This window comes from Elephas maximus, chromosome 11, assembly GCF_024166365.1.
Source record: "Elephas maximus indicus isolate mEleMax1 chromosome 11, mEleMax1 primary haplotype, whole genome shotgun sequence".
Taxonomy (NCBI): Eukaryota; Metazoa; Chordata; class Mammalia; order Proboscidea; family Elephantidae; genus Elephas; species Elephas maximus.
In genome coordinates, this window is record NC_064829.1 from 11,870,555 (window position 1) to 11,890,658 (window position 20,104).

Sequence of the window (20,104 nt, forward strand, 5' to 3'; positions counted from 1 at the left end):
CTGCAACAATGAGCTCAACCATAACAACGATTGTAAGGATGGCTCAGGACCGGGCAGTGTTTCGTTCTGTTGTGCATAGGGTCGCTATGAGTTGAAACCGACTCGACGGCACCTAACGACAACAATGGATCACAAGGGTCCAATTGCGTTGTGCATGGAGTCATCATGAGTCGGGGGCTGGCTCAATGCCAGCTGATAGCACCTGCGTGGAATGACAGAGGAACTATGAGTGCTTAAATGGTAAGCGTACTATGATTGTTTGTGAGAAATTTGACCAAAACAGGATGATGGTAAGTAAACACAGTGTTTTCATTTTTGTCTCTTCATCCATTACTTAATATTTGAGGACTCCTATGTACAGGGCAACATACGGAGTTCAGAGTACGACCTCTAAAGTGCGCTCTGTGTAATCACAGGTGGAACAGGCTTCTCTTCCTGGTTAAAATGGAATCGCCTGATTTTCTTTCTTGTTTTATCTTTGTTGTTGTCGTTCGTCCTTTCACTGTTTGGTTTTGTTTTCAGGTCTTACTTAGACATGTCCAAAGTGATTATCTTCAGCTACCTCTTCTGGTTTGTCCTCACTATCATCTTCATTACGGGAACTACCAGGATCAGCATCTTCTGCATGGGTTACTTGGTGGCCTGTTTCTACTTCCTGCTCTTTGGGGGTGATTTGCTGCTGAAACCCATCAAGAGCATCCTGCGCTATTGGGACTGGCTGATTGCCTACAACGTTTTTGTGATCACGATGAAAAATATACTGTCAGTAAGTGGCTCCTTGTCCATAATGCGTTGTGGTTTCCATGTCAGCATAAATAATCCATCAGTGGTTATTAAAAGCCCATCACACTGCTCTCCTAAAAGCCCCAAGTAAGACGCTGCAGATTCCAAACTCCAGTGACCACTTACTCTTCTCTGTTTTGCCACATTAAGTGGACGGAATCCTTTTTGCTCATTTCCACCACCTCAAGGTCACCTGACAAGAGGCCATGCGTTCATAGGAATAAACTGTAAAATGTATTTTATTCATTAAAATCCAATCCCTGCTAAGGAAGAATTTGTCATCATTTATGGTGTGTGCTGTGAGGTGGCCCTTTTATGAGTGGAACCAGAGTCACTGAGCCTCTTCAAAACTCAGTATCAAATAGAAGATCCCAGAGAGAAAGGAATAAAACTATAGAACAAAACTCAAATCCTCAAATCCCTAAAAAAAGGCCAGACTTAGCACACTAATAGAGACTAGAGGAATCCCTAAGACTATTGCCCCAAGATACCCTTTGAACTTGGAACTAAAGCCAGTCCTAGTGGTCACCTTTCATCCAAACAATAGATTAGCTTGTAAAATAAACAATATCACCCATGAATACTGGCTCCCTTAAGTAATCAACTATATGAGACCAAACGGTCAGCATTTACTATAAAACAAAGATGAGAAGCTAAGGAGGGGCAAGAAGCTAGATTAATGGGAACAGAACAAAAGAGTGGAAATAATCAAAATGTTGACACGTTGTGAAAAATGTAACCAATGTCATGGAACAAGCTGTAGAAAAATTGCTACATGGAAACCTAATTTGCTAAGTAAACTTTCACCTAAAACACAATAAAATATTAAAAAAAAATAGAAACTAGTGCAAACCAACCAACTTCCAATAGTAGAAGTAGCAATATCATAAAGGAAATAATACCAAATTTGACATTGCAAAAAATGAAAAATAAAATTAAAAGAAAGAAAGAAAAGTCACTAGCACTGTAGGGTGGGGAGGGAGGCAGACAGGTTGTGAAGTTCTTGGCTGAGGGACCTGTAAGATATGGGCAGACGTGGGGGAAAGGCAACTTCCTGGTTATCTCCTAGCACAGACGTCCAGATTAGGGCACAGCTCAGGCTACATAGGAGTCCCTGGGTGGTGCAGGTGGTTAAAGTGCTTGGCTGCTAACCAGGAGGTGGGGGGTTCAAGTCAACTCAGAGGTGCCTTGGAAGAAAGCCCTGACAATCTAGTTCCAACAATTAGCCACCGAGAACCCCGTGGAGCCCGTTTCTATTCTGACACACCCGTGGGACAGCCCTGAGGCAGCGCTAACTTCACGGCAGCTGGTTTTGTGGTCTAAGATGACATGGGGCTCCCTCCCCACAGTGTTTGGCTGCTCTACTATTAAATAGCTGTATTCAGGGCACAGCTGTTTCTTGACTTAGCAGATAACTCAAGCTGCCTACTAATAATTCCAGAGTCCCATAAAGTCTTTTAGGCCACAAAAATACCATTTAAGTTACTTATTTCTCCAGGAGACTGTCATGAGGTGAAGGAGTTAATAAAAAAAATAAAAATAATTTTTTTTTTTTGTTACGTCTCTCCAAAACCTTCAAACCGACTGTCATCTAGTTGATTCCAACTCAGTGGCCCTGTAGAACTGCCCCGTAGGATTTCCAAGGCTATACATCTTTACAGAAGCAGACTACCACATCTTCTGCTGAGCGGCTGGTGGGCTCAAACTGCTGGCCTTTCAGGCAGCAGCCAAGTGCTTCACCACTGCACCGCCAGGGCCCCACAATACCTCTCTACCCAGAAACCCAGTGCCGTCGAGTCAATTCCTAATTTACAGTTAATCCCTGTACCTAGGCTACAATTGATAGTATATTAAAGGAACGGTGATGTAATCATTTCCTGCTTCTCCCCTTCCTTGCTACTCAAGGTTGAGCTCACCAGGCAATTTAACTGTGAAAGCTATTTGATTCTCCCCACCCCCCCGCCCCCCCCACACGTGCTTTGATGTGGTTAGAGGTATGGAAAGCCAAATCTGTGTAGCCATGAATATGTATTTGAGTAATTCATTATGTTTCCAACCCATTGAAATGCTAATGCTCTAGTTAATAGTAAAAGTAACTTTTATTAAGCACCTTTACCCCATCAAAATTTTTTACTTTAAGGTTAGTACTGAGAGTTGTTGGAGAAGGTATGAGACAGGGCAACAGAATGCCAGTTTACTCTAAAGCCAGTCTGAGGTTAAGGGACCTGCTGCCTGAGGCTGATCTTTACCACCTGTGAAATGTCTGAATACAAAGTCAACTCATTCATTTGTTCATTTTGTAAACCTATAGTATAGACATATTGTTTGCAACTGTTTTATATCTAAGAGAACTAGAGAGAAATAGTACTTGGGTACTACCCTCCAGGAATTCACATTCTAGAAGGGAAGATAGACCTAGTGATAAATAATTATAATACAGTCTGTCAATGCTAATTATCGCAACATTTTAGGAAAACCAGAAAAAAAAGAGTGCCTAAGATTGTACCTAAATAAGTTGGGAACAGGCTTCCTAGAGGAGATACTGTTTGAACCCATCAGAGACTTGAAAAATATATTTAAGAGACTCCAGAGAGAGAAAAAAGGGGAAAGTTCCTAACACAGAGAACAGAAACACAGGCATGGTAGGGCAGGGTGGGAATCTTAGTTTAGGAAGCATGTTCCCATGGGCTAGGGAACCCATGCCTGGGTTACCACTAGTTTAGCAGCAAATCCTAATTATTCTTCTAACTCACATGTTCCCAGAAAATTGTGCAATTTAGCCATCACCTTGTGCTCTGGCTTGTAATGATTAATGTTTCATTTAAACCCCATTCCCTCAGAATTTGAACTTAACTCTAAGAAGTTTGTTGTTATCAGACAACCAAATGCCAATTAACAGAGGTGATTCCTTTGCCCAGAGAATTGTCCAAAAAAGGCTCAAAGCATATACTTTGCTCCAATTCAGCTTATATTTTTGATTTTCTCATGGTGAACAACATAGGTTTGATTTTGACTTATGAGAAAATAACTCTACCAAAATCAAAGTCCTGGGGTTCAGTGCTCACCCATTTACTACCCAAAGTTTAGCTTGTTCCTATGACAGCCCAAGATTTCCACTTTGAAAAGAAAGTTGCTTCCAAATGCAGAAAGCATTACACCAAGGGACCTTCCTTTACTCATTGGGTTTAACTTCCCCCAGAAAATTGAGGTGCTCCTAAGGCGTATAATGTGTGACCTCACAGTGACTGAATTTTTAGGGGCTGAGGCTTTGTGAATTCTTACATATGCTGGGATCACAACACACTAACGTTTTTTCCTGGGCGCAGAGTATCAGTATTGGTCTTCTGCCTGTTTTTCAGATCGGAGCATGCGGATACATTGAGAACTTGGTTCACAACAGTTGCTGGTTGATCCAAGCATTCAGCTTGGCCTGCACAGTCAAAGGCTACAAAATGCGTAAGTATGAAAAACAAATTTGGGCATGGAAGGGGAGGAAAGGAAGAACAGTTTTATTGCCCTAATCTAGAAATTGGACAAATTCACATTTAAAAAGAGAGATAAAACCAAAGGTCCATCCTGTCTCTAGACGGAGGCTGTGCGTCTGTCACCTGCACTCTAGGTATCTTTGGTTATCTTCTAGACATTGCCCAAACTTGGCAGGTCTGGAGATTAGGTATGGTGCTGCAGTAACTCCCTGAGCTTTCTGAGTTACAAGCAGGAAGGTTACAGGAGCCCACGTAAACTTCTGTAGTTGCTGAAGTTGGAATCTTTGGTCATCCAGGCAACTCTGACTTCCAGACCCTTCTCTCCTCAGGAGGTTTGGGGATCTTCAAAGTCACAAAAACAATTGGGAGGAGCATGAGGGTTACTCGACTTAGACTCCCACCTGATCGGAGGCAGAAGTTACATTTCCACCACTCGTACCTGTCGTACCAGAACCCAGGATGACATCACACATGGTCTTCATGTGTGCCTACAATATTATTTCCTGTGGTACTGGGATGTACAGACATCATTTCTTCAAGATTCTTGTTGAGGGAAAAGAAAGTTTCCCTCTCCCTGAGGGAGGAAATACTTAAGAGTCCTCCTTGGCAAAAAGGCCCTTCTGTTCCCTCCACTGTCAAGATGTCACTTGTGATCAACTTTATGAATTAATACTGATTCTGGATCTGAAGTATGCAGTCTTATTTATAATAAATCAACTCATAAATAAGCAAATGCTTCAGAGTTGTATTCTTATGCTTATGCGATTTCCTCAGACTGACTGTAGCATAGATTTTATAGAATAACGGTTGAAATGGATGTTGGTTTTAATTTGTTTTTTCTACTTTGTTGCCCTAGCTGATGATGACTCATCATGTAAACTGCCCAGTGGGGAGGCAGGAATTATCTGGGACAGCATATGTTTTGCCTTCCTCCTGCTGCAAAGAAGGGTGTTTATGAGTTACTATTTCCTACATGTCGTGGCTGACATAAAGGCCTCGCAGATCCTGGCATCGAGGTAGGTCAGGCCATGGGATCAAGTGGTTTCTCTTAGGAAACCTGTCTGAAAGTAAATTTCCCTCTACTTTCTATCTGAGCTTACTCGTATAACCCTAATCTTATTGTTACTGAGAATCATCTTCCAGGAAAACTGATCCAAGAAGGCTTTAGGGTAAGGCTTTTAAAACCTAATGTAGAATAGTAACAAGAAAATCTATGGAGCCATGCCACAGTTTACAAGGAATTGGGATACTCTGGAAGGTGTATTTTTCCAGATCCAAAGACACACTGGGCTAGAGCCCTCTCTGTACAGCACACATCACTGGAAGAGTTCATTCTGGCTTCAGTCCTAGCGGTACCATAGGCCACGTCAGTCAGAGTTCAGTCCACCGTCCCCATCCCTACCTCCATTTTAAGAAGGAACTCCTGAAAATGGAAAGAAATGTAATTATCTGCTATTTTCCAGGTATTGAGCTAAATGGAGAAGTTAAAGAAGTAGCATGTTGTTCCAACCTTATTTTAAACTCTTCTTATTTATTTTCTTACTCTTACCTTCCTTCTAGTCTTTTTCCCCTAAGCTCCTGATTTTCTTCTTCTGTGGGCCACTGGAACAACTGGCATTACTATCTTCTTTTCCTTTAGACTCCAGCCTTTTCCCAGTTTTCCCCTGATCTTGTGGGTTTAGGAATAAAGGCTGAGAAGAGGAATAGGTATTAAGGAGAACACTATTGTGATATGAGTTCATTGCCCATGTGTGTGGGCTCTCTGTTCTGCGCATTTCAGAGAGGCTGACCTTGCCTACATCCCAGCTCATTAAAAATGCTAAATAAGCTGAGACACTTCAGGTTGTGTCCTATGAAACTGCTAGCATCCTCTCATTTTGTGTGTATACCACCAGTTCCCTAGAACCTGGTTCTTTCCTGCCAGGAGGAAGAGAATGTTCATTTCAAAAGTTTTCATATAGGGGCAGTTCCTAACCTTTGTTAGCTACTTAGAGCCAAATATGCAAAAGGGGCCTACATTGGATCCACAAAGACTTGTGGCCCCCCTCTATTGCTGGGTGGTGACTTGATTTTATGCACTATATTGACCCTGGAATTTACCACTATAATTGCTTTTCTAATACTCAGGACTTTATTTTCAGAGCTGAGTATAATATCACTTGTACATAGCAGCTGGTGTTTTGTAAATGCATCTTTTTTACCTTCCATAAGACATTTGATCCTTAGAGTTCCGGTACGTAATACTAAGCTGATATCTTTTCCCCAAAACTGTCACAGGCATTTAGAAAGCATGTGCTTCATGTTATAGCAAGAGTGATGGTTTTGGTTCAGAGAACAGCTCATATTTGTCCAAGTAAAGAAATGCCTTCATAAGCACTGAACTCACATGGAGCTGCTAAAGAATGCAATTCACTCATTCATTCATGCCCTCACTGCCCCTTCCCTCCTAGAGCTTCCAGACCAGTGGGAAAGTAAACAGATAGACAAGTAATTACAGTAAGTGTGACTAGTATGACAGAAGGAAACAGTCAGGGAACCAGGGGAGCATAGCAAGGACATACAACCAACTGCAGTGGACTTGGCCTCCATCCTAAGCTGTAATTTGAAGGGTGAATAAGATGTAGTCAGAGGAGGAGATAGGGCAAACAGCATGAGTGAAGTTACCAAGCTATGTTCTCCCTGAGGAATGGTAGGGAGCTCAGAATGGCTAGAACACAGAGGTTTGAAGTCAGGATAGTCAGTAGGAAGAGGCAAGCTGGCAAGGTCACCAGAAGAGGCCAGACACTCAGGGACCTGATACGCCATGCTATGACATTAAAAGTGATCCAACAAAAGACAGTCTTTTTAACAAATGGTGCTGGCATAACTGGATATCCATCTGCAAAAAAATGAAACAAGACCCAAACCTCACTCCATGCACAAAAACTAACTCAAAATGGATCAAAGACCTAAATACAAAATCTAAAACGATAGAGATCATGGAAGAAAAAATAGGGACAACGTTAGGAGCCCTAATACATGGCATAAACTGTATACAAAACATTATTAAGAATGCAGAAGGAAAACTAGATAACTGGGAGCTCCTAAAAATCAATCACCTACGCTCTTCCAAAGTCTTCACCAAAAGAGTAAAAAGACTACCTACAGACTGGGAAAAACTTTTTAGCTATGACATTTCCGATCAGCCGCTGATCTCTAAAATCTACATGATACTGCAAAAACCCAACTACAAAAAGGCAAATAACCCAATTAAAAAATGGGCAAAAGATATGAATAGACACTTCACTAAAGAAGACATTCAGGTAGCTAACAGATACATGTGGAAATGCTCACAATCATTAGCCATTAGAGAAATGCAAATCAAAACTACAATGAGATTCCATCTCACTCCAGCAAGGCTGGCATTAATCCAAAAAAACACAAAATGATAAGTGTTGGAGAGGCTGTGGAGAGATTGGAACACTTATACATTGCTGGTTGGAATGTAAAATGGTACACCCACTTTGGAAATCGATTTGGCTCTTCCTTTAAAAGCTAGAAATAGAACTACCATATGACCCAGCAATCCCATTCCTCGGAATATATCCTAGAGAAATAAGAGTCTTTACACAAAGAGATATATGCACACCCATGTTTATTGCAGCACTGTTTACAATAGCAAAAAGATGGAAGCAGCCAAGGTGCCCATCGAGGGATGAATGGATAAATAAATTATGGCATAGTCACACAGAACAGTGATGAATCTGTGAAACATTTCATAACATGGAGGAACCTGGAAGGCATTATGCTGAGTAAAATTAGGCAGTTGCAAAAGGACATATATTGTATAAGACCACTTTTATAAGAACTTGAGAAATAGTTAAAACTGAGAAGAAAACATTCTTTTGTGGTTACGAGAGGGGGGAGGGAGGCAGGGTGGGAGAGGGACATTCACTAATTAGATAGTAGATAAGAACTACTTTAGGTGAAAGGAAAGACAACACACAATACAGGGGATGTCAGCACAACTGGACTAAACCAAAAGCAAAGAAGTTTCCTGAATAAACTGAATGCTTCGAAGGCCAATGTAGCAGGGGCAGGGGTTTGGGGACTATGGTTTCAGGGGATGTTTAGACTTAGGTCAATTGGCATAATAAAATCTATTAAGAAAACATTCTGCATCCCACTTTGAAGAGTGGCATCTGGGGTCTTAAACACTAGCAAGCAGCCATCTAAGATGCATCAATGAGTCTCAACCCACCTGGATCAAAGGAGAATGAACACCAAAGACGCAAGGTAATTACTAGCCCAAGAGACAGAAAGGGCCACAGGAACCAGAGACTACGTCATCCTGAGACCAGAAGAGCTAGATGGTGCCCGGCTACAACCGATGACTGCCCTGACGGGGAACACAACAGAGAACCCCTGAGGGAGCAGGAGAACAGTGGGATGCAGACCCCAAATCCTCATAAAAAGTCCAGACTTAATGGTCTGGCTGAGACTAGAAGGAACCTGGTGGTCATGGCCCCCTGACCTTCTGTTGGCCCAGGACAGAAGCCATTCCCGAAGCCAACTCTTCAGACATGGATTGGACTGGACAATGGGTTGGAGAGGGATGCTGGTGAGGAGTGAGCTTCTTGGATCAGGTGGACACTTGAGCCTATGTTAGCATCTCCTGCCTGGAGGGGAGATGAGAGGGTAGAGGGGGTTAGAAGCTGGCGAAATGGGCACCAAAAGAGGGAGTGGAGGGAGAGAGCGGGCTGTCTCATTGGGGGAGAGTAATTGGGAGTGTGTAGCAAGGTGTATATAAGTTTTTGTGTGAGAGACTGACTTGATTTGTAAACTTTCACTTAAAGCACGATAAAAATTATTTAAAAAAAAAAAAGGTGATCCAACAGACAAGATACTAAGTTAAATGGAGAATTGATGTGTTCAAACAAGGGAGTCATTTGCATTGTAGAAAGATCACTGTGCTTGTGCTGTGGCCAAGAGATTGGATGTGAGCAGGACTGTCTGCAGAGGGACCATTGAGGTAGCTGCTGTGATGACCCAGGAGAGAGATAGTGCCTAGGACAAAGATGGGATAAATTAGAAAGATATTTAAGATGTAGAATTGGAAAAACGGGACAGTTGATTGGAAGGAGGAAAGGTGGTGATGGGAAGGGAAAGGCAGAGGATAGCATGCCCAGGATTCTGGCTTAAGCAAATGGTGGTACCAGTCCCAGGTATGGAGACCCTAAGGAGCTGAAGCCTGGGAGAAAAGACAGGCAACAACTGTGAAGTTGTAGTTCTCATCCCATTAGAAAAAATCCATTGCCATCAAGTTGATTATGACTCATAGCAGCCCTATAGGACAGGGCAAAACTGCCACAAGGGGTTTCCAAGGCTATAAATTTTTAAGGACGCCAACTGCCACATCTTTGTCCAATGGAGCTGCTGGGGGGTTCAAACCTGCAACGTTTCGGTTAGCAGCCAAGCAATTAACCACTGAACCACCAGGGCTCCTGGCTCCTTGTAGATCTCATGGGCACGTGAAACTCAACAAGTTGGGAAGCCCACCAGGCCGTTGAGCATACAGGTCTGCAGGCAAGAATAAGTTTGAGGATGATTTTACATAGATGGAGTTGAAGCAGTTGAGTGATTGGAGTTGCCAGAGACAAGACGAAGAATGGGAAAAGAGGCCTGGGAACTTTCACATGCAAGACACGGACAGAGAAGGAGGTTGCAAAGGAGACATGGAAGCCTGAGTGAAAAAGGAAAATAGGAAAGCATGGTGCCTTAGAGGCCTGTGGAAGGTTGTTTCAAAGAGGTAGCTCAATAGATGTGTTCTATAAGCAAGACTGAAACTTGAACGCTGAAATTCGTGACCTCATATGTCAAAGCCGGAAACCCTGGTGGCACAGTGCTTAAGTGCTACAGCTGCTAACCAAAAGGTCTGCAGTTCGAATCCACCAGGTGCTCCTTGGAAACTCTGTGGGGCAGTTCTATTCTGTCCTACAGGATCGACATGAGTCGGAATCGACTCGACGGGAACGGGTTTTTTTTTTTTTTTTGGTTTATGTCAAAGCCAAATAGGAGGGAGCCGAGAGGAAGGCAGAGGTAGAGACTTGGAGACAGTGATGGCCAGAAACTGGACTGTGAGGGGGCAGCGGTATAAGCCCACACATATAGAAAATGTGGGGTGGCCATCTTTTCTTTTCCCGTTTCTAGGATTAGCAAGATTTGAGCATGACTACATGCTAATGAGGAGGATTCAGTAGCAATAGCAAGGTTGAAAATGCAGAAAGAGAGGACTAAACGAAGGGAAGGCATGGTTTGGGCTGTGGGAGGGTACAGGCCCTGCTCCCAGAGCAGGCTGCAAGGGCAGAGCAGCACCTCCTCCCCAACTCCCTAACTCTGTCACTGGAGGGAAGGTGTCAGTGGGGCAGCAGCAGGAAGTTGTGGGAGTTGTTGCCTCAAGACATATTATCTCTGGGAAGCTGAAAGCTGGAACATTTGTTAGGAGTGAAAAGCCACTTTGAAATTTGACACACTTGGAAGGAGTTTGAAGTAGCTGCTATAGAGAAGCAGGAGAATTTCCCAGTGGTGTGGAGGGTTCAGGGGACAGCGAGCTGCCCATCTGCATTTGCGTTTTTCTCAGCAGCTGCCAGCAGCCATACTCCAACAGGGGAGGCACACCGTCAGGTCCCCACAGTCTGGGGACTTGCCAAGGAGATGTGACCAGATGATAATGGGACAGAGTTGAGGAAATTAAGAGGGGCTGAGGAGATTGATGGGATGTCAAGTTGGCTTGGAAAGTGAGGAAGAAGAGAGGGAGCGGGAGGCAGGAGGAAGAAAGTCAGGGAGGCAGGGACTGGAAGTCCCATTGATGAGCAGGAACTGTCCGTACTTCCTTCAGGAAGCCCCAGGTCCACTCCACACCCTCCCCTGCTCAGTGAGTGGAAAACCAAACAACTCGCTCCTGCTTGTAGAGTCCTCCCTCGTAGTAAGCACAGTAAGGTTAGGTGAGTGACACCTCGCTGAAGAATAAGATTTGGGGGACAATTTGAAGAGGTGCATGGCCTTTCATATCTTGGAAAACAACCTGCCTTCTTTTCACTGATCTCACAGGGTTGTGAGAAGCCCACTAACTCCCAGGTGGAAGTCTGTGCCTTTTCCACCCCCTAGGAAGGAGCTTCTGGACTGGGCCGTGGCGACTCCAACTCCCAGCCAGGAAACTTCAGTAAACTTCCAGAAGAGAGATGCTGTGTTTTCTAACCCTGAGGAATCATTTTCAAGGGAAGGTGAACAACACAATAAAAATGCTGATTTGTTCTGTTTCCAATTTTCCTTTAGAGGAGCTGAACTTTTCCAGGCCACAATTGTAAAGGCTGTAAAGGCAAGAATTGAGGAAGAGAAAAAGTCCATGGACCAGCTGAAGAGACAGTAAGAATGTATTTCACTCTCATTCTCCTTCCTTTTATTTTCTGGTTCAAATGACCACATTTAGCTGGTCTCAGCTCTTGGGGAGCCTCAACCCCGAGACAAATCTGTTTGTGTCAGCTTTCACTATTCCCCAGGTATTTGCTCTTGTGTCAGGCCAATTGTTTATACCTGTGAGCCTGAAAATGAATGTAGTTTAAAAGAAAGATAGCTGCAATTTGGTGGAAAGGTAAGCAGACTCAGAAGAAGACTGGCATCCAAATACTGGCTTAATTGCTGACTTTGGGACTTTGAGCAAGTCAATTAAATTTTCTGAATGTCAGTTACCTGTTTTTCAATTAGGGCTGACAATGCTACCTCCTGGGTTTTTGTAAAGATTAAATGAGTTAATAAATAAGACAGGGGTTTGCCCAGTGCCAAGCACTTGGAGGAAATGTCATTACATCTGTGGGTTAAGGGGAAAAAAACGTAGAGTCCTAGCTTTGGAAGGAAATAGAATCCAGTCTCTTAGGGAAGAAACTGAGGACCCGTGGCATTAGATGACATAGTTGGCAACTAACTTGAGGTAGAACTAGGAACATGATCTGTATTTCCCTATATTCAGATCAAGACTTATTTTCCCTACACCATTCTGGTCAAGTAATGGGCTGACTCCACCCAGAAGATTTGAGGAGAATTCATTTTTCTTTTCTTTTCTTTTTTTTGATTAGTGCTTTGAAAAGCATTTTCTCGGAATGAAATTTTCAGTTGGGAATGGACCTTCTGAGGATTAGTAGCACTTCATATGTTTGGGACTCATAGAATTCAGAACGTAGCCACTTTCTCTGAGCAAATGGAGACACCCCCTCAAACCACCAGGCAAACTCCTGAAATTTGCATCTTCATTCCATCCTGACCCTATTTACCAGCTTTTCCCCATACAGAAATGTTTGCTAGGATACACTGAACTATTCAGTGACATGGTTATCTTCGTAATCAAACCAGTAAGTCCTATAAAGGAATACAATGCCAGTGCAAAATGGGGTGACTGTTGCATTTCTAGCTGTCTGAATGAGCTGCAGAGGAATAAGACATGTGGACCCACATTTAGAGCACGTTCCTAATTTTTCACAAGTGAGACCTGTTATCATGCTTCACTTAGCTGAAGTTTTGAGAAGATAAAGGACTTATTTTTCAAAAATATGCCATGTTCAGAATGGCTAGGATATGAAATGTGAGTGGACATATTGAACTTTAGCATGGCAGTTACTATTGATCACATTATTAAGACTAGTACCTGTGTACTGCCAATTAAGATGGATATTTCTTTAAAAAAAAAAAAAAAAGCAAGGAGATCCTTGTTGCTGATAAGCAACTCTTTCACAGTTCCTGAGTAATTGACCATTTTGTCCATGATTCCAGCTAAATATGTAACAACAGTGTAAGGCTGAAGTGCTGACCTTATGATAACTCTGCATGTTGTTCTTGGCATTACCGATGCTGTTTGCTTTTATAGGATGGATCGCATCAAGGCCAGGCAACAGAAGTACAAAAAGGGTAAAGAGAGAATGCTGAGCTTGACCCAGGAGTCGGGGGAAGGCCAGGATACCCAAAAGCTCTCCGAAGATAATGATGACAGTATGTCCAACCTTTGTCTCTGCCTCAGGTCCTCTGATAGTGAATAGAGCATGATGTTGGCTACAGCTGTAAGACAAGGTTTCTCTTCATTCTGCCAGTGTTAGCAATGTACTTTTTTAACTCAACTGTCTTTACCTCCCCATTGTGGATAAGTTTATTTGTTTTACAAAGTACACATTTAATGAGTGAATGACTTTAGGAGTGTCTCCCCTTCAGTAAGACAGCTTTCTCATGCACATAATCTAGTTTCTGCTTCACAGACACCTGTTTCTGAGAGAAATTAGCATGTCTTTGCCTAGTTTATTCCTTTAAGGAAGATATTTCAGATATACAGTCTACTATTATCTGTTATAAATTTTATGCAAAAATGAAATACGTATGCATATTTTATGTGGCCTCTAAATATTGGTAGTTAAAGTATCAGTCAGTTATTGCCTGTTCTAATAACCTGACATGAATGAATATTTATTATGTCTAGTTATATGTTTGTTATATCTAATTAGAGTTTAAGAGGTCTTTTTATAGATGTTTGCATGTTTTTTCTATTTGAAGAGAATGAAGAAATAATGTATAATTTTTTTTTTTTTGGTACATTCATAGTACCTGCCAATCACCAGTGAATTTATATTTCCCAGCCATTTATTAAAATGGTTATAAGCAAATTTGCTGGTTATTGTAATGTATGCATTTTAACAAATTAGCTGCCACTCAATTATTATGTTAAATTTGAGGGGGGTGATTCTTTTCAGTTAATTCAATAGAAAATTCATTGTGAGGTGCATTTTTGACAGGAAATCCCTTCTTTTTTATACTTCTTTATATGCCTTCAGTTACTAAGACGAAAGTGAAAATGTGGCATGCTGTTTAACAACAATTAGTATTTACATTGTGAAATCACCTGTTAATGCATGCATACTTTACAGATCCAGTATAATTCCTTTTCCTGACCTCTAATGTACTTTCTTTGAAAAAACTTGAAAAAATGTCATTTTTTTCAATGTACTTTTACAATTGATCTAGATTTGACAATTGAGTTGTTAAAGCGTGGTTTTCAAAATTTGTTTTCTCGCTGTGTAAGAATTAATATTTGGACATATTTTATTTTAGGAGAAGCAGACAAACAGAAAGCCAAGGGCAAAAAAAAGCAGTGGTGGCGGCCTTGGGTTGATCATGCTTCCAGTACGTTTTCGCGATCCTCTTACAATTTCATCAACTTTAACCCTTATATCCTTGACCAGAATTCAGGCATCCCCACGACTGTATGTTTGGTGCATGGTTTGATCCTTGTGACTTGATAGGGGGTCTGAGTGTGGGAAATGGTGATGCCAACGGTTCTCTGAGTTCTGTGGACAGATTCTGGCTAAAGAAAGCTAAACATGTGACTTAAGAACTCTTGAGCAAAATTTTTGGCCTCATCAAGGGAAGGAGAATTGATTCGTTTATTATCTAATCCTGAGGTCTAGAGCTCTGCTGGTATTTACTTGTTTCTGGCTAAAAGCGTCTATTAAAAATGAGTTTTTGCTTCTCCTTGGATTCAAAAGCATTCATGACCCTCTTTGTAAGGCACTGGGCACTGATGCCACTGAGCCTCCCTCCCCCCTCCCACAGCTTTGATTTTATTTGCATTTGGAGTTTTCGGAACGATGGGTGTGACTTAAAGGCACTTACTCACTCGCTCTGCCTCCTCCCCAGTTTCCAAAAGGCTCAGAGGCTGCTCTCAGAGTTCAAGTGCCTGGCCTGTGTCGCAGCTGCAGAGGCACCTGCTGCCCAGTGATCACCAACTGAAAGTGAAAATTGGAACACTTTTTGAAAAGTAGAGCTTGATAGCCACCTAGAATGCAGTGTGTCTCCCTTCTGATCCTAACATTGAGTTAGCACTTACGGAAGTTTGTGGCTGTGTTTGTTCTTCTCAGCCAAGGAAATGTCACCCACTGTTGAATGATGGCATTGTAATAGAATGAGCCATTTCACTCTAGTCCTCTTTAAATTTGTTAGAATACTGAATAATGATTATTTTGTGAATGATTTATAATGTCCTCAATCTTTTATAGCCTACATCTCCATATCTGTATCGAATCTAATCAGACAGGGAATCACCCAAAAAAAGACACCCAAGAGCCATAAAGTCATACGTTGATATAATGGGCTCTGCTGATAGAAAGAATATTGAGAACTACTAGAAAATCAAATGTATCAAAATTTTTTTTTTAATTTTTAGGATCACATAGATCTGATACTGGCCTCTCTCACCCAAGAAATAATTTCCTAAAATCAGCAAACTAATTTAATGAAGCAGTATTTGAAATCTGCTCAGTAAATTTGAATGTAACTAAATTTAATTCAAATATTGAATTTCAGCATTGTCAGAAAGTCCATGAGTTATAAATGAAGTGAGTTTCATTTAATTCTTTGTCCAAATCAAAAGACAGAGTTTCAAGTTGAAATTCTGTGACTATCTTATTCATTGTTCGTTGGCTTGTTAGTCGTGCCAACAACCTAATAACATAGTGCACCATGTGCTGATTTCTATCAAGTCACAAGTAAACTGTGCCTGTCTTTCTGTTTTAAAGGGCCCTTTGCCAGTTTAAAGAGACCTATCCATTTCTAAATTTTGTCATATTGAATGTTTTGCCATTTCACCTGGGGTAAAATCCTGTTGCAATTGTGGTTGTCTTTCCTTTTCTCACCTAAACGTGGCATTTTGGAAGGAATTGGATATGGTCTTTGGTAATCATCTTACGAGTTGGTAATAATTTAAAGAACTATCAGTGAAGGTTATCGACTTTAAATTTTCTGATTCATTTCACCCTCATTATATCAAGTTCTTGAAAACTGATATTAAACTAGATGTGCCTTGTTACGATACCTTATGGTGCAATAATGCAGGAATGTGTGTAATTCATAGTTTGGAATCAGATTCTGAAGGTGGTGTTAAAATCTCTCTGCAAAGCTTACTTCCTTTTATAAGCTCATGAGGAAAGAATACGTGGCTTATTTCTTAGATTGTGAGGAGTACCAAAGCTTATCTTTAGACCTGGAAGCACTGTATTAAACACCCTGATTCTGATCTGTTGAGTTTTAGGCTTTCAAACAGATATTCCTTAGAGATGCTAAGTATAAAAATAAGTGCAGTTGAAATATCTTTGTGTAAATCTGTTGACAATATAAAGGTATTGTTCTATTACTGCTGTTGTTGGTAAACAGAGAAGATCCTAGTACGGCCCGTGGGTGACACACCTCCCGTTCCATGCTACGTATACACATAAGACTGCATTATTGCTGTTCAATGATACCTTCCATTCCAGAGTCGCATGTCTCCATAGCAACTCAGTACTCCCGAAACCAATGCCAAGCCTCACTTCTTGTTAAATATATGAAATAAAGGACCAGACTTCTGGGGATACAAGTGGTAGGATTTCAAAAGTTAATTTCCTGCTTAGTAGTTCAGCAATAGCATCGACACCCATAACATATGTGTGCACACGAGTAGAGACAGGATGGATCTGCAGTCACAAACGTATGTATAGTAACTTTTCTTATAATCGTTAAAGATAACACTAAAGAAAATGTTCTTTAGTAACTTCCTAGTTTTATTTCAGGAACATGTGATAAAGGAACACTTCCTTCTGTGTGTGTGTTAATTCCACTTATTCACCCACAAATTGGTGACCTTTTAATGATAAAAATCAATGTTATGACTGCTTGAAATCAAAACTGCCTGGGCTCCCTCTGTCCCTATGGATATAAGTTATAGAAGGTATGATTGAATACAATTTAAGCTATTGTTCATTTGAGAACCTATAATGAGGGTAAAATGCTCAGTTTTATAATACTCTGTTTTTCCCAAATGACCATGTGACCACAGAGTCTGTGTAACTTTCCTTCGAATCTCTCAGCTTACATGAGGCATTACTTTCATGGTCTTCCTCACTGTCAAATGTAATGCTGTGACTTTGGCTTGTTCTGCTTATTCTTACCTTATGTTGTATTGCACTTATTTCCTCAGGCCTGGGCCCGTTACTATGAGCCTGGTTCCTTCTTCAAAATAAGAATCACAAATTACAATGCTTCTGTTCAAGGATATAAGGCCCAATTCATTCACTCTGCATCTTCATGAATGGAGGCTTCAGATTCACCTGAAATCATGGGCAAAAGTACTTTTGCTTTTGACCAGGTTTAATAACACTCAAGCAGCTAACTGTAAACAAGCCAAGGTTTTCCATTACCTTACAATGTATGAGTCCAAAAGATAACTTAAGACATCATATTATGTCATCCAAAAATGTCTCAGCATTTGAAAACCTGGATATAGTTTTGAAAATATTGATCTGTTTTTCTACAATGATGGTGCAGTTATTGTAGCATCAGAAATGCATATACTTGGTCTCATTTCTCTGAAAAAATCATCATCAAACTGATAAAGACTTAATTTCTCCAAATCTCGGGACATGTCAGCTTTCTTTGCTCTAAAGTCTTACCACAAGCAAAATATTCTCGCAGGGAAATGTCAGATGAGGCAAAGACAGTCCGTAATGTCTGTGCTGTATGTCCTATGGCCAGTATAGTTCTCCTCCAACTAAAATAAGCTATGAGGATCCCTGATGGCACAGTGGTTAAGTTCTCAGCTGCTAACCGAAAGATCGGTGGTTCAAACCCACCAGCAGCTCTGCGGGAGAAAGATGTGGCAGTCTGCTTCCATAAAGATTATAGCCTTAGAAACCCTATGGGGCAGTTCTCCTCTGTCCTATATGGTCGCTATAAGTCAGAATTGACTCAGAGGCAATGTTTTTTGTTTTGTTTTATTTTTATGGGGTGCTCCTTGTTGACCAGAAGACAAACAGAGCTAACCCTGTGGACAAGTCTGCCGTGCCTCCGTCTGTTCCGGTGGCGATGCATAGAAATCACCAGAGTGGTGGTGGTGGTATTTCGGTTGTATTTTTTGTATTTTTTAATGTTAGCTGCCCATTTCCTGCTCATGGCAATATGTTATTTTTTATACCTCCTTCAAATATATTGCCGTCTATGTTACTCCCCTGCGCTACCTGTGGGGAACCCAAGTCTGCACAATATAACGTGAAGTAGGAGGCTGGTGACACCAATTCTAGGTCACCGGTCATTGGCCTGTAACCACTCGGGCCTATTGGAGCAATGATGAATCTTCCACTTCACTTTGGCCTTGTCTAAAGAACCAAAATTGCTGAACTCTGACACCATTGTTTCCGTTACTTTGACCATCTTGGCAACCAGATTGGTTGCTGCAGAGTTGATCTGATTTATCTGTGTAAAATTTATAAAGAAGATGGAAGAAGATAGTGGCCATAGTGGCTAATTCACTTATGTGGCTTAGACAAGGCCTCAAACTCAGTGGACCAAATCATGCCAACACTACATAGTGTTAGCCTGAAATGAGTTCTGTTCATCTCTTGTTTCTTCCTCACTACCAACATCTCTTGCTGTGGCCTTTTGTGGACAATTTGTGTAGCTTAAGGGGTCATTTCATTACTAAGCCAGCAATTATCTCATATCTCTTTCAAGAAATAAGTAGATATTCTGTTTCACTTAGTGGTCAGAAGTGGAGATTATTATTTGTTTGAAACGGATAGTGAAGAGGAAGAAGAGGAAGAATTAAAAAAAGAAGAAGAAGAACCTCCAAGAAGGTCAGCGTTCCAGGTAATTGTGGGACTGGGGAAAATAATGTCCTTTGCAAGGCAGCCAGGTGTTCTTACTGACAGACCTTGATTTCAGGTCTGGGTCTCTACTGCCTTATTCACATGTGCGACAGCTCCCAGAAGCTTGCACTCCTCATCTGACATTGCTGAGCTCTGACTCACCTGGGGTACTGCTTGCTCTCAGCGCTGCCACAGTACAGGCCTGTGAAAGCTGTGGGTCCGCCCAGTCTTCATTCACCTACATCAGCAAGTGTTCTAATGCTATAAACAGAAAACAAAGCTTCCTCGGGGGACCTCTATTTTCTCGTTGCAAGGGGAGGGGAGAAGAAACCTTCTTTTTTCTGGCATTGCTTTGTGCTGCTTGAATGGACTTATGTTTCAATATATGATAAAATAATTTTTATTTTTATTAAAATACTTTCATTTTGAGAGAAAACAAATTATTCCTGAAGGTTTTAGAATTTATTTAAGTATAAAAATATCTAGTGTAGTTTTCATTGTTCCAGTTTAACGGCCTCTCCTTTTCAGAGCCTTCAGTGTTTTTCAGAGCCTGCAGTATTTTTCTCAGCTGAAAAAAAAAAAAAAAAAAATTTTTTTTTTTTTTTTTGGGTAGCTCACCAGCCTCATACAGTCTGTCTGGTGAATATATAATCAATGCACATTAAAGATGAGGCTTTGTCTTTAGAGCTACCCATGCGATGAAAATGTCTTTTATGAAGGAGACACCCTAGGACTGTTGAGCCTCTTGTTATACTATGTAACCTCTTGTTAAACTGCAAGGCACGCAGAATGACACCCATCAAAGTCACATGATGTGGGAGCTTGATGTTGCTTGTGCCCATGCTAAGGCCATTGCCAGGATGATGGCCAGGTCTTTTCACATTGGTCAGTTACAACCATCCCCGTCCTCCCAATGAAATGGAAGAACTACGTTATCACGGAGATAGCTTGCTCTCTTGCTTCCTTACTGGCCCCATTGTTACGTATATGTTTCGTGATGAGCGCGTTTGTGTGCATGTGTGCCGCTACCTTGTCCAATACTAGTGACTCACTTGTTTATTTTTATTCTAATGAGGTGTATTTCTAACCATTATTCATCAAACAGCAAAGGAAAGAACACGAACATCTTCACCATTTTTTTATGGGTTA

General features: G+C 41.3%; 1 protein-coding gene across 7 annotated transcripts in view; it reads left to right on the plus strand.

Annotated features, from left to right (window-relative positions):
* The window catches only part of PIEZO2 (piezo type mechanosensitive ion channel component 2), a 664,674-nt gene that overhangs the window by 557,200 nt on the left and 87,370 nt on the right, over positions 1-20,104 (plus strand). For 6 of the 7 annotated variants that reach the window (XM_049901181.1, XM_049901175.1, XM_049901174.1 and 3 more), the window contains 7 exons: positions 523-766; positions 4,143-4,239; positions 5,125-5,284; positions 11,583-11,672; positions 13,165-13,286; positions 14,394-14,465; positions 18,850-18,956. In XM_049901181.1, the coding sequence (XP_049757138.1) occupies positions 523-766; positions 4,143-4,239; positions 5,125-5,284; positions 11,583-11,672; positions 13,165-13,286; positions 14,394-14,465; positions 18,850-18,956 (892 nt within the window). The remainder of the gene's footprint in view (positions 1-522; positions 767-4,142; positions 4,240-5,124; positions 5,285-11,582; positions 11,673-13,164; positions 13,287-14,393; positions 14,466-18,849; positions 18,957-20,104) is intronic. The other variant, XM_049901180.1, reaches the window with a different exon arrangement.